This window comes from Malania oleifera, chromosome 5, assembly GCF_029873635.1.
Source record: "Malania oleifera isolate guangnan ecotype guangnan chromosome 5, ASM2987363v1, whole genome shotgun sequence".
NCBI classification, from domain to species: domain Eukaryota; kingdom Viridiplantae; phylum Streptophyta; class Magnoliopsida; order Santalales; family Ximeniaceae; genus Malania; species Malania oleifera.
Genome location: NC_080421.1, coordinates 34671095 through 34685328, shown reverse-complemented (window position 1 = coordinate 34685328; position 14234 = coordinate 34671095). Strand labels below are relative to the sequence as shown.

The following is a 14234-nucleotide window of genomic DNA, read 5'->3' as shown; positions in this document are numbered from 1 at the left end:
ATTTGTCCTTATAATTACTTATAATTATTTCAATTATTTAATTTTTAAAAATTTTAAAAAATAGAAAGCCGTAGAACACGCGCGCCCGGATTTATAAAAAAAAGGGGCCGAACCAAGAGAAATTTGGCAAAAAAACGGGTCGAGCCGGTGTGGATTTGATTTCGAAGGAGGCTCCTCTTTTTCCGCGGTCATCCATTTGTCAAGCGCGTAAAGTGATAGAAAGCTCCTCGATGGGGTCGCAACGTCGTGTGTCGCTATTCGGGTCGGGAATGCGACCCGAAACCCGGCGCAAGAAAGCACCGACGCAATTATTTCTTTTGGAAACAATTTTGTTTCTGAAAACACAATTTTCTAAATGACAAAACAAAGAACAATTATTATTTATTTCGGCGCTTTAGGAGTGATGGGAGTGTCGGTCGGTTCTCGGGTTCTCTGCTCCGCAGCTGTCTTACCGTGTTTCACAAAAGCCTTCAGTGGTGTATTTAAGAATTTGTGCTTCGCATCATCCGCCATTCTTTCCTCGCTTTTCTTGAAACTAAACCTCCCAACTTGGTTTTCCTATTCGAGAGAACAAAAGTCTTAACTGGGTTTTCCCATTCCGTCGAACCCTTCTGCTTTGGCTTTCCCCCTGCGTCGGATTTTTCTTTCTTCCATTTCAGGTATAAGAATGTCGCATTCATCCAAGCTCCTTTCGGCGTTTGCTCTTTTGTTTTTACCATTGTTTTGATGGATAACATAACAGTGAAGAGATTGTTCTAAGAAAGTGAACGGAACGAACAGGGATTAGTATAGTCTTTTGTGGTCACTGTTTTTCCGTGCGCATGCAGGCATATCTGAAGGGATTTGCATTCTGATTACAGCATGTAGAAGCTTTCTACATGAGAAAAATAGGTTTTGATTATTTGATTTAATGATTGGAGCATATTATGCCTTCACTTATGTGTTTGGACGTTAAGTTTTCATTCTTATTTTGCATTCTATATGTATTTTTTCATTAATCGTAGCAATGTCCTTATAGGCAGCGTGAAGGGTTTGGATCTTTTTTGCTAAGCTCAGCTGGGTTTTGGGAAATGATAGATCTGTGATGGGTGATATTGAAAATTGATTCTGGGAAAAGACACAGTGGAGATGATTATAGCTGTTGAACACTTTTTCTGATTAAATAAAGAAAATAATTCTTTTTGGGATAAACGAGAATTAAAAAAAAAAAGAGAGGAAAGAACATTATACGTTTTTATCTGTTTCATACTCTGTTTCAGTTTCTTCCTCTACGTTTTTTATCTGTAATGGTAATGACCTACTCTTATAATATTGGGATTTTCCCCTAGAATATCAACTTATTTTATTTGTTTTTCAATCCCTATCTACTGTAATTCTTCACGCTATTTCTATGGACTTCCCTTACATTTTTTTTCATTTTTTGGAGATGTGCAGGATGGTGGATGCTACATTTTCTAGCCGATGGTTAAGTTTTCTAGTGTTTGTGCTTATCTTGCTGAAAACAGAAGCTTTCAATGTTGGAATTACATATGTGGAGAACGCTGTGGCAAAAGGAGCTGGTGGGAATTCTGATTGCATTAAAAATCGGATTAGCTTTTTTGCTTTTCTAAATTTTGTCACTCTATTCTTGATCAATGAATTTTTAAATTTTTATTTTTATTTTTATTTTTATTTTTATTTTTTTATGTTGTGTTAGTTTAAACATTCAAGTATAGAGTTTGATGTATTGTGCAGTATGTTTGGATGGGAGTCCACCAGCTTACCACTTTGCTAAGGGATTTGGTGCGGGGATCAACAAGTGGTTGGTTCACATAGAGGTCAGTCTCTTTGATACCCCATTGTTCATTTGCAATTCCTTCGTTCTATATGCTTAATTTTCTAGCAAACCAAACAGGGCACATTAGTTTTTAGTTTATCAATAAATGAAGTAGAATTTCTTAATCCAATTTCGATAAAAATCATCCTCGAATGTCATAGTTCTTACCCAAGTTCGATAAAAATCATCCCTGAATTCTTATTCATGCAGTTTTAGAAGGCCTGGAAGGTTGTGTTTGTGAAATTCAATAACTGTCCCAAAATTTAGATGTATTCATCGATCTCTCTCTCTCTCTCTCTCTCTCAGGGAGGAGGATGGTGCAACAATGTTACTACTTGCCTTGCCCGTACGAGGACTCGCCTTGGTTCATCAAAATTGATGTCAAAGGTAGTTGCTTTCTCTGGGATTTTGAGCAACAAGCAAAAATTTAATCCAGGTACTGCTTGGTAGCTTGTTGATTTTATCTCTTTCTTGCATTGGACCTATGAATCCCCTAAATCCTTGCTTTATAATAGAATCTTAAGCTTCATTTCAATACCCAGATTTTTATGATTGGAACAAAATCAAGGTTAGGTACTGTGATGGGGCATCTTTCACCGGTGATGTGGAAAAAGTCGATCCAGTAAGTTGTTTGAATTACAGAATGAAGATCCATAGTTACAATATTATTTAAATATCTTCATGCTGTTTTTTTTAAATGTCAATTTTGATCAGGTTACCAATCTTCACTTTAGAGGAGCAAGAGTTATTCATGCTGTCATAGATGATTTATTAGCCAAGGGAATGAAAAATGCTGAACATGTATGTTTCATATAATGATCCATCCATTTCTTCTTTTTCCTCATTACTTTCTAGTAACCTGTAAGACTTTTATGACAGGCCATTCTTTCTGGCTGTTCAGCTGGTGGATTGACTTCCATTTTGCATTGTGATAGCTTCAAAGCTCTCGTACCTGCGGGTGCTAAAGTAAAATGCCTTTCAGATGCTGGTTATTTTATCAACTCGTAAGCTTGTTATAGGACCTTATCACTAATCTTGCATCCAAAACTCTGTGGAAGGTTTTTCACTTATATTTTCCACGGAAACTAAGCATCGTGTGGGCTATTATAGGAGGGATGTCTCTGGAGCTCAACACATTGAAAAATTCTATGATGAAGTCGTTGCAACACATGTACTCTCTCTCTCTCTCTCTCATGTGCTCACGCACACAAACAGATTTTGATATTGGGTGATGATCTTATTGTGTTTATAATCAGACAAGTATGCACAGATGAGAAAAAAATTGCACTTACAGGTGCTAGTTTAAGTTTCTGATTTCTTTGTTTCTTTTATGCAGGGTTCAACAAAAAATTTGCCTTCATACTGCACTTCACAAATGAGGGCAGGTTTGGTAAGTTGGCCGATTCTAATAATTTCTCATTGTTTTCAATTTCTGTATCCTTACTGATAAATATTGATTTCATATTGCAGTGTTTTTTCCCAGAAAACATGGCAGGAAAAATCCGAACGCCACTATTTATAATAAGTGCGGCCTATGATTCATGGCAGGTTAGCTCAGTCTGATTCTTGTTAAACAGCTTATGTTAATGAGTAAAATGTTGCAGTTCAATATGCAAATAACATGTGCATGCATAAAAATACTAACATGATGTCTGGATGTGTTTCTGCTTTCAAAATGTTGAAGAACCGAAAATGAAGATGACGTTAAAGAAGATGCATGGGCTCAATTTCTTTTGTAGAAATTGGTTACCTGTTTTTTTGGATGAATGTTCTGTATTACTTGTTTTCTGGTTTCTCTATTTCCTTTCAGTTTCTTTATTTGCTTCTGAAAGCAGTTCATGTTATATTTTCCTCTTAGAAGTGAATAACCAAGGACATTTAGTATTCCCTGGTATATACTTCGAGATCGACTGTAATCCAATCATTTTCATAATTGACATAATATCACCAGTGATTACCTGAACAATATACACATTACAAATATAACAATTTATTTTTTACCCTCTAATTCATTATGCTTCCTACCATATTCCTAACTCTGCAATGTATCATACATGTTCAGATAAAGAACATTTTGGCCCCTGGCGTAGCTGATCCCCATGGTCTTTGGCATTCCTGCAAGCTTGATATTAAGAACTGCTCACCCACTCAGCTTCAAACCATGCAAGGTCACAACTGCAAGCCTTCTTATTCATACCGTAACAGGCAACTTGAGTAGTTGAGCTAATTCTTGTGTTATGGATATATGTCTTTTTCAAGATTTTCATTAGATCTTAGGCTTTCATATAATTGTCAAAAGTCGCTAAAAAGTAATCTATAGTTACAATTATGATTCCATCCTAAATATATCTGTAGAAAGATTGGTTAGGAAGTCATATTTTAGAATTTACAACATTGAATGAAGCTGTCCTGGCTGTTGGAGAATTTATTGATGATTTTGTTGTTCATTTCCAGATTTTAGGACACAGTTTGTAAGTGCCTTGGCAGGGCTAGGTAAGTCTTTCCCTAGAGGAATGTTTGTTGACGCATGCTATGCCCATTGCCAATCAGAAATGCAGGAGACATGGTTAAGAGCGGACTCTCCAGTTCTGAACAAGACGGTAAGAGATTGCTTCATCATATCCTTCCTGCATTTCTTTCTTCCGCGCCCCACCTTTCCCTCTCCCCCCCCCCCAAAAATTCTTTTAACATTACCGTCATGTATTATACTCTGCAGACAATTTCAAAAGCAGTAGGAGACTGGTATTTTGACAGGATGCCATTCCAGAAGATAGACTGCCGTTATCCTTGCAACCCCACTTGCCACAATCGTATTTTCGATCCGAAAGAACACCCAACAATGTTTCTCGATTGAGTCAGGTTGAATTAGGACACATTTTTCTGTGTCTTAATTATAGTATGTGATGACACGACCACGAGCTCACGTAAGAAATGAAAACTTATTGATTAATCAAGTCCGCCAAATAAGTTAAAAGACCCCCAATTGCACCAAACTGGTGTATAGGGTGTCTTGAGTCATTGATCATGCTGTATTCTATCAATCTTTTCATTGTAATCTATATATTTAAGCTTATTATTATCAATTATATAATGAAATGTTCAAAAGTGGAATGTGCAGCAAAGGTGTACTACTGTGTTCATGTGAGAGGAATAGATCCTCTGATAAAGTGATAAACCAGCTGTTGAAATGAAAATGAAGGGCTAGGATCCTCTGAATTGGGCCACTGGAGCTTGGACCGCTTGAATTCAAATTGGGCCTTAGCTTGTGTTTGGTGGGAGTTGCTTGATTTAGACAGCAAGCCATGGAGAAGGATTTTCTTCTGTTATGGGCTGGGAATGGGCTTTGTGCTGTAATTGAAATTCCTCTCAAATCCTAACAGCTCCTTTGTTTGGTTAAGATGAAATATAGTTTAAAATTTGCAAATTAAGGGAGTAGTAATTCCTTATATATTCGTATTTATTTCATTCAATACGTGAAAGGAAGAAATAAACATAAATTGGGGGATAGTTATTTTTTATCTATTAATTATTATAAACTCATAAAAAATTTTACATTGTTATGTATTTTATAGTAATAATATAATTTATAGTAATAATATAATTTCTTATATAACTAATTGTAATTAACTTATTAAAAATAATTTATTCCTAAAAATAGATTTTTAGTGAGTCAAATATAATCTAATAGGTTGTGCAAGTTTTGTCCTCACTCCCAAGTCAAGTTTAGATTTAGGAAAATCTTGCACCAATACAAAAAATTCAAGTCCTAAGTGAGATCGATTGCATAAACCGATAATTTACAAAATCATATGATTATGGGCACTTATTTTGGACAACTTGAAAGCTATTAAATCTTTGTCATTAGTTCATTCAATGTTATTTTAGGTTTGTCCCTATTGCTTTTACTACTAAAAATAGTGATTAGTGCACTCCTTACTAGTTCATTGTTTAGTCTGTATTTCATATACCTAAATCATTCATTGTCTCCCCTATCTTATCTTCTACTAATGCTATGCTTTATTTATTGCAAAGATGTTCGTTTATCAATTTACTATTTAATGCTATATCACTCATCCACTTTTGTATTCGCATTTTGACAACTTTTGTTGGATCTATTCTTTGTTGATCCATATAGTAGATTGGTCCTAGAGTTGTCTTATAGAACTTTTCTTTCAATTTTGAGAGTATTTTATGATCACATAACATGCTTGAGACAATCCTCTATTTTTCCTAATCGCTCCGACTCTATGTATACATGTTCTTTCATTTCTCCTTCTACTTACATAATAGATTTAAGACATCGAAACCTATTAGTGTTATTAATTTCTAATTTTTCTCTAATACTCCTACCATGGCTGAACTACATCTCATATATTTTGACTCATTTATGCTTATCTTAAAATCTCTAGACTCTAAAGTTTTTCTTTATAGGTCTAACATAGATTCTACTCGGCTCCTACTTTCATCAATCAACATAATATTTAAAAATAAAAAATACTATGGGATCTTATTTTAGTTACTCATGAGTTTATCAATAACTAAAGCAAAAAAGATTGGGGCTTACGTTAGATATTTAATGTACAACTTATTACATTAGATATTGATGTACACCTATTATGATTAGAAATTTTGTAGACTCTCCACCTAGAATCCTACCCCTAGTCATTACTCTATAATACCTTAATGACATTAGTGTACCTACTACATACTCTTTTGTTTTGTTTTTTTAAAAAAAAAAAAAAAACTATCAAAGAACTTTCCTAATATCCTCTCATAGGCTTTCTTTAGGTCAATCAAAACCATGTGCAAGTCTCTTTTCTTTTTCTTAAACTTTTCCATTAATCTTAAAAGATAAATAACTTTTGTAGTTGATCTGGTACTAACCAAATTAATTATCTGAGACCCTCATTTGTAATTTTATTCTTTGTTCAAATACCTTTTCTCACATTTTTGTTGTGATTCAAAAGTTTAATTTAGTGATAATTATTACAATCTTGAATGTCATCTTTGTATTTGTATAAAAGTCTTAATGTACTTTTCCTCCATTTGTCTACTATTTTCTTAGTTTTTATAATTGTATTGAAAAAATTAGTTAGCTGTGCACTTCCATTGTCCCTTAGAAATTTCTAAAAAATCTCTATGTTATTTAGTTCTATAGATTTCCTACTTTTTATATTTTCTAAAACCATCTTAACTTCAATGACTCTAATTTTACAAATAAATTTAATATTTTTACCATTTTCCTCATTAATCACTTCTACGCCTGAGTTTTCAATTTTAGTTTCTATTAAATAACTTAGTCTCAATCTTTACAACCAGGTCAATTAACACATGTTTGACCTCAATCTACATAATCCTTCCGGGTTGGATTACTGCCCCCTCAGGCCACGCTTGAAAATACAACAGATTTCTCAATAAATAAATTGGTACAGTGATTGTACGTTCATGAAAAGCAGATGTGTATCCAATACACATAGTATAATCAATACACTATCGAAAGATAGGATTTGATAAGTTCAATGTAGTCCAAGTGTCTACTCTCAAATAATTATATGAGCGATATAATAAGTGCATGAGAGTGCAAATGATATGATCTTTGTAACACATAATATATTCAATTACAATGCACAAGCAAATATCACAAGCACACTTCAAATATCTCAACCAATATTTGTCAATATAAACCACAAGAGATATTCAAAAATGGTTTGCCAAATTTATTTGATCTTTGTATCAAGATAAAAAGATATAGCAACAAAGATCTTCAATATGTTAACAAATATCTCAAAAAAATTTTCACAAAATAAATCACAAGAGATATTTGAAATTGGTTTGTAAAATATTTGATCTTTGTGTCAAGATAATATTATCAATCAAAAGGTACAATAACAAAGATCTTCACAAGTAAAATATCCCAAAAATATTTTTCTCAAAAATAAGCACATGGGATATTTGAAAATGGTTCGTAAAAATTTATTTCACAAAAAAGCAATACGAATTCTTGAGTATTGCAATGATGATGTAAAACTCACAAGCTCTACGAAGTTTTCCTTCAGAAGACTTATTAATGAAGTCTCCTAGAAAAACTTCAAGCTTATTATCGGATAAAAATATATATCAATCAATCTAGAACTAACGAGTGTAAGCTTTACTAGATATTTACAATAGCACTCTTACTTAGGAAGATTTGCAATGAGGATGAGTAAGAATGAAGAAATAAAGCTTGGATGTGAGAAATAGAGATTTGGAAAATCAAAGGATATTTTCTAATTATTTTCTTAATCTTGTTACTAATTTTTGCAAATGAAGCCTTATATATAGAGATAGGAAAAATTATAACTTTTAGGACATGTAGGGTATTGTTAATATTATTTTAAACCAATTAAACCCTAATTAACCCTGTTTAAAAAAGTTAACCGTGGTAAAAAATATGGGACAACCCGAGAGCACTAATCGACCAGGACAAGTTCGGTCGATCGAAGTTCTTGAGGTTCGATCGATCGGACCAAAAATGAACTGCAGGGTCGGTCGACTGAACAAGTATGTCCGTGGCAATTTTTCGAGGTTCGATCGACTGGGACTAATATGAACTACACAGTCGGTCGACCGGACATCGAGGTCCAAGGCGATTTTTCTAATTTAGCGTGATTTGGTCGATCAGGAAGATTTGAATTGAATAGTTCGTATGACCAAATGTTGGGACAACTACCGAGGACCCTCAGTCAACTAGAGCGTTGGAGTACATTTTGAGCTCGGTCGACTAGATGGTCAAAACGTTGACTCACTAGAGGGTTTGGTCGACCGGGTATAAATGAACTATATAAGTTCGGTCGACCGGGCTATGGTCAATCTGTTGACCTGGTCAAGGTTCGGTCGACCGACAGGTAATGAACTGTGAAGTTCGGTCAACCGAACCATGGTCAAACTGTTGACCTGGCACCGGTTCGGTCGACTGGGGGCATTTGTACTTGAGAAGTTTGGTCGACCGAACATGCCATTTAAGTGCATTTCGGTTCTTTTTAAGCATACAAATACCCTATTGAAATGAGCATTTATATATATGCATGTGTGAGTGTCCTAGGGTCATTTTTAAGTGTTTTTGAAGACACCAAAAAAATCCGGTGTCAGTCGACCGTTCTCTAAAATCCATCTATGGTCTTGAGCTTATCCATCCTACCATGCAGGTAAGACATTAATTATTACAGACTATGTTCTAATTACTATTATAGACCCAAATAAATGATTAAATTACAATACAACATAAACAAGGTCTTTAGGTCTTCACTTCATGTGCCGTGTGCGTGCACCATATGATACTTTCGATTGGTCTTGCACACAAACTCATTAACCATTAAATATCATAGTATTTGTCATAATCAAAACGAGATATGACCAATAAGGTCAACACTCACCCTGAATCTAAACATTTCAAGAAATTAGGACAGACAAGCAGAGAGAGCTCTGAGGTAGAGGAGACCGTAGTACCCTAGTATTCAGGGTAAGTGGTTGAGTATGGGATGTGTTTTGTGTAACCCCTAGACTATTTTATGGATTTCTGGGAATGTGTATATATGTGTGTAGAGGTCTTAGCACTCTAATATTTTATAGTATTTTAGATGGTATTATATATTGGGCTCAGACATTGTATGTATTCCACTATATGGATAGTATACTTGGATGGACCGAATACCCGCTACCTCACTTAGAATCGAGTTATGTGTGATATATGGTATCAGAGCTAGTTGATTGTTTATTATTGTTGAAAAAAAAAAAAGTAGAAAATTAGGGCATCACATGCTCAATTTGAGAGAATTCACCAAGAATACTTGTGTCATCTTCTTGAGCACTCTTTGAGAGTTACATTCTTGTGCTGTAATAAATTCTCTCATCAAATCTCTTTGTGCTTAAGCTTGCTCGCTTCCAATTGTATCTCAACTAACTCCTTTTCTTGGCTTTTAGTGGTGTTGTGTGTAATCCCAGCTGAGTGCTAATTCTATTTTCAGATTTTATTTAATTACAAACCAGCCACAATAAACACCTAAACATAAACTTGTTTATTTTGATGTGTGTGTGTATGCTGTTAAACCTGGTCAAGAAAAATATATATGTTCACCAATCATATTTAGCAAAGCACAAACATGTCACAAGCACAATCACAATCCACAAGAATACATTTACGTGGTTCGGCCCAAAAATTGGCCTACATCCACGGCAGAAACTCACTTCCAGAGATACTATATTAAATCCGGTGGGAATAAATATATATATACAGATTTACCCCTTCTTGGCTTTCCAATTTCCCTAGAAATCAGCCCAAGAATAATCCAAGAAATCCCCTCTTCGCACCTGCGAAGAACTCTAGATTTCTCCCTATATTCCTTCCTAATTTTCCTACAAGAAATTCCTTCCAAGAAACTAGATCTGTGCATTACCTCCTTTACCTGCGCGCGAACCTCCGCTGGAGGTTGGAGATACCCAGCACCGCACCTCCTCCTGCCGGCTCCTTCTCGGGTGCAGCCTCACTCTCCCGCGCGACTGCTGAAGGCTCTCGGTTCTGCAAGTGCTCTCTCGGCTGGGAAGTCTCGTGCTGCTAGGAAGAACTCATGGCTGGCTGTGGAAGAAGACGGTGCGGCGTCTCTCTCGGTTCTGGAGCTGCAAACAAAAGAAGAAGAAAACCTCTTTTGCGCTGCGGTATCTCAAGCTGCAAAAATAGAAAAACTAAAGTCCCGCCCATCTGCTGCTATGTTTTGTATTTACAAGTAATTGACAGGTAAAACTACAACTATGCCCCCCATAACAAATAAAACAAAACTAGCCACTGGATCTCTACTTGATATGGACGGCTTGGATTCATTTTCTTAGCTTGACACTCTAACAATTATCCACCTTGGCAAGCTTGTAACCCTTGCACCTCCTTAGCATCTCCTATGGCGGTTCCTGCAAAACGGACACTAGAAACTTCCAAGGTTAACCAAGTTCGAACAATGTTCAAACTTGGATTTAGGTACTACTTTAGTCATCATATCCAAAGGATTATCTTTCGTTGGAATTTTTCTTACTTCTATTTCTCCACTAGAAATAATATCTCTCACAAAATGCAGCCTAACATCTATATGTTTGGACCTATCATGATAAACATGATTCCTAGCCAAATGAATAGTGCTTTGATTGTCACAATAAATTGTAACGGCTCCACTATACATTCCTAATTCTAGGCATAGTCCTTTTATCCATATAGCCTCCTTAAAGGCTTCAGTCATGGCAATATATTTAGCCTCCGTGGTAGACAAGGCTACCACCGACTGCATGTGAGATTTCCAACTAATAGCACTACCTAAAAAATAAAAGACCATACTAGACAAAGATTTCCTAGTATCTAGATTTCCAGCATAGTCATAATCTACATATCCTTTTAACCCTATTTCACAATGCATATCCTTTTTACCAAATATTAATCCTTACTGTTTTGTTCCAGACAAGTATTGAAAAATTTGTTTCAAAGCACGCCAATGTGGTTTTCCAAGTTTATTCATAAATCTACTCACTTGACTTACAGCATAAGATAGATCAGGTCTAGAACATACCATAGCATACATTACACTACCAACCATACTAGCATAAAGTATTCTATTCATAAAGAGTGGCTCATCTTCAGTTTCAAGACACTGTTTGCTAGACAACTTAACATACTGGGCAACAGGAATAGAAGTAGATTTAACATAACTCATTCCAAATCTTTTCAACACTTTTGAAATATAAGACTTTTGGGACAAGTAGAGAAGCTTTTTATTCCTTTCTCTAGTTATTTCCATACCAAGTTTCTTTTAACAGGTCCTAAGTCTTTCATTTCAAATTCAGATTTGAGCATGCACTTAACTTGATTTAACATAACCATGTCTTGACAAGCAACCAACATGTCATCAACATATAATAGCAAATATATATGACATTTATCACATGGTTTAAAATAAACACAACCATCATAATTGCTTCTACAGAAATCATTTTGAAGCATGTAAGAATCAAATCGTTTATACCATTGTCTAGGTGATTGTTTCAACCCATATAAAGATTTCTTTAATAAACATACATGATTTTTATTCATTTCCATATCAAAGCCCTCGGGAGGTTGCATATAAATTATTTCTTCCAAAGTACCATGCAAGAAAGCAATTTTAACATCAAGTTGTTCCAAATGCAAGTCATGTACAGCAACAAAGGATAATAGAATTCTAATAGAATTATGCCTCACAACAGGGGAAAATATTTCATTATAGTCTACGCCTTCCCTTTGTGTAAATCTCTTAGCCACTAACCTAGCTTTATACCTAGGTGGTTCAACTCCAGGGATTCCCTCTTTCCTCTTAAAGATCCACTTGGATCCTATGAGTTTTTGTTTTTCTGGTCTAGGTACCATCACCCATGTCTTATTCTTGTTTAGAGACTCAATTTCTCCTTGCATTGCAAGAATACATTTTTCAGCCTCTTTACTATCCATGGCCTCTCTAAAAGTCCTAGGCTCCACCTCAATTTCTGTTTCAGTAACAAAAAGAGCAAATGCTATCACATCAGCTTTCCCATACCTTTGAGGAGGTCTTATGACCCTCCTCTCCCTATCCCGTGCTAGAGGGTTAGTTTTACTTAATTCAGAGGTTTCCGTTTTTGAGTTTTGCTCCTTAAAAACTGCAGCATATGTTTCTAAATGGCTAAGTGAAGAGGAGGGTTGCTCCACCTCAAGCTGCGGGTCACTGGTATCAGAGTGCCTAACACTTTCATATGAATTTTTTGGTTTTCCCCCCATTGTAGTTTCATTAAAAACTACATCTCTACTAATAATACATTTTTGTTTTCCAAGTTGAACAACCCAGAGCTTATAGCCTTTAACCCCCTTTGGGTATCCCACAAAAATGCATTTAATAGCCCTACACTCTAATTATCAGTTCTAATGTGGGCATAGGCTACGCACCTAAAAACTTTTAAACCCTGATAATCAGCAGGCTTACCGGACCAAATTTCTTGAGGGGTTTTATAATGTAAGGCTGTGGAAAGACACCTATTAATAAGGTATACAGCAATGGTCATCGCCTCTGCCCAAAAGGTCTTGGGCAGACCTGAAGTGGCTAACATGCATCTTACCCTTTCCAAAATAGTCCTATTCATCCTTTCAACTAATCCATTCTGTTGGGGAGTATCCCTAACAGTCCTATGTCTAGCTATGCCCCCAGCTTTACAAAATTCAGAAAATTCATTTGACAAGTACTCTAATCCATTGTCTGTTCTCTGTGTTTTAACTTTTCTGCCAACTTGATTTTCTACTAAGGTTTTCCATTCTTTAAACTTTTCAAAAGTATCACTTTTATGTTTTAGAATATAAACCCATACTTTCCTAGAAAAGTCATCTATAATTGACAGAAAATACCTAGAACCACCATGAGAACTAACCATAGCAGGCCCCCACAAGTCTGAATGTATGTAATCAAGAGTCTGTTTCGTGGTGTGAGTGGACTTCTTAAAACTAACCCTAGTAGACTTTCCTAAGACACACTCCTCACAGAATGATAATTCCTCAAGTTTCCTATCTCCAAGGAGCCCCTGTTTCTCCAACTCCTTTAGGCCCAGTTGGCTAACATGTCCTAGCCTCCTATGCCACAAGGAAACCTGATTTTCTACCTTGTGATTGATAGGTGAAGCTTCACCAATCACTGTCTTTCCTACCAAGGTGTACAACCCATTCTTTAGCACCCCTTTCATCACTACCAATGAACCTCTACAAACTCTTAGGCTACCTCCTTCAGACTTAAACGTGTACCCTATCTTATCTAAGCTACCAAGAGAAATCAAGTTTCTCTTCAGCTCAGGTATGTACCTCACATCTCTTAACACTCTTTCCATCCCATCATGCATTAGAAGTCTCACAGTCCCAATACCCTGTATTTTACATGACTTATTATTTCCTAGGATAACATGACCTCCTTCTAAGCATGTAAAGGACTCAAACCAGTTTTTCAATGGACACATGTGGAAGGAACATCCTGAGTCTAGTATCCATTCTTTTCCCGAATCTCTATCCGAGACATTTAACACTTCCGCACTATCATACCCATCTAAAACTACAGCTGCCTTACCCTTTGATTCAAAGGTGGTGACATTTGCACCATTTTTCCTCTCAGGGCAGTCCCTCCTAAAATGTCCTTCCTTATGACATGTAAAATATTTTAGTGCCTTACTCTTAGACTTTGATCTAGACCTCTTGTCTTTTCCTTTCTTGTTCCTCTTTTCAAACCTACCTCTCACATTTAACCTTTCCCCTGACCCTGATTTAGACTCAAACTTAGTGTACAATTCCCTAGAGTGCAAAATGGCTTGCACATCTTCTAAAGTCAGCCTCTCTCTCCCATACGTCATAGTTTATTTAATA

General features: G+C 35.8%; 1 protein-coding gene across 7 annotated transcripts; it reads left to right on the top strand.

Moving 5' to 3' along the window:
* Positions 1–266: 266 nt before the first annotated feature.
* LOC131154898 (pectin acetylesterase 8-like) lies at positions 267–5240 on the top strand. Of its 7 annotated transcripts, none has more exons than XR_009136688.1 (14): positions 411–659; positions 1435–1559; positions 1735–1817; positions 2123–2252; positions 2359–2438; positions 2531–2617; positions 2696–2820; positions 2927–2987; positions 3153–3206; positions 3287–3364; positions 3879–3984; positions 4271–4416; positions 4533–4740; positions 4935–5240. XR_009136688.1 is itself a non-coding variant. In XM_058107712.1 (13 exons), the coding sequence occupies exons 2-13, from the start codon at positions 1436–1438 to the stop codon at positions 4668–4670; spliced, it is 1212 nt and encodes a 403-aa protein (XP_057963695.1). In that variant the 5' UTR covers positions 267–659; position 1435; the 3' UTR covers positions 4671–5240. The 7 variants fall into 7 exon arrangements, 3 of the variants coding, with proteins under 3 accessions (XP_057963695.1, XP_057963696.1, XP_057963693.1); XR_009136689.1 differs by having other exon boundaries at positions 4923–5240; XR_009136686.1 differs by having other exon boundaries at positions 1427–1559.
* The last annotated feature ends 8994 nt before the right edge of the window (positions 5241–14234 follow it).

Bases quoted from the DNA above. Each gene is read 5' to 3' on its own strand.
- LOC131154898 (XM_058107713.1), top strand. From the start codon at position 1,427: ATGTGCAGGATGGTGGATGCTACATTTTCTAGCCGATGGTTAAGTTTT. The intron at 2,988-3,152 runs GTACTCTCTCTC...TCTTTTATGCAG, and splicing joins ATGAAGTCGTTGCAACACAT to GGTTCAACAAAAAATTTGCC. The intron at 3,207-3,286 runs GTAAGTTGGCCG...TTCATATTGCAG, and splicing joins CACAAATGAGGGCAGGTTTG to TGTTTTTTCCCAGAAAACAT.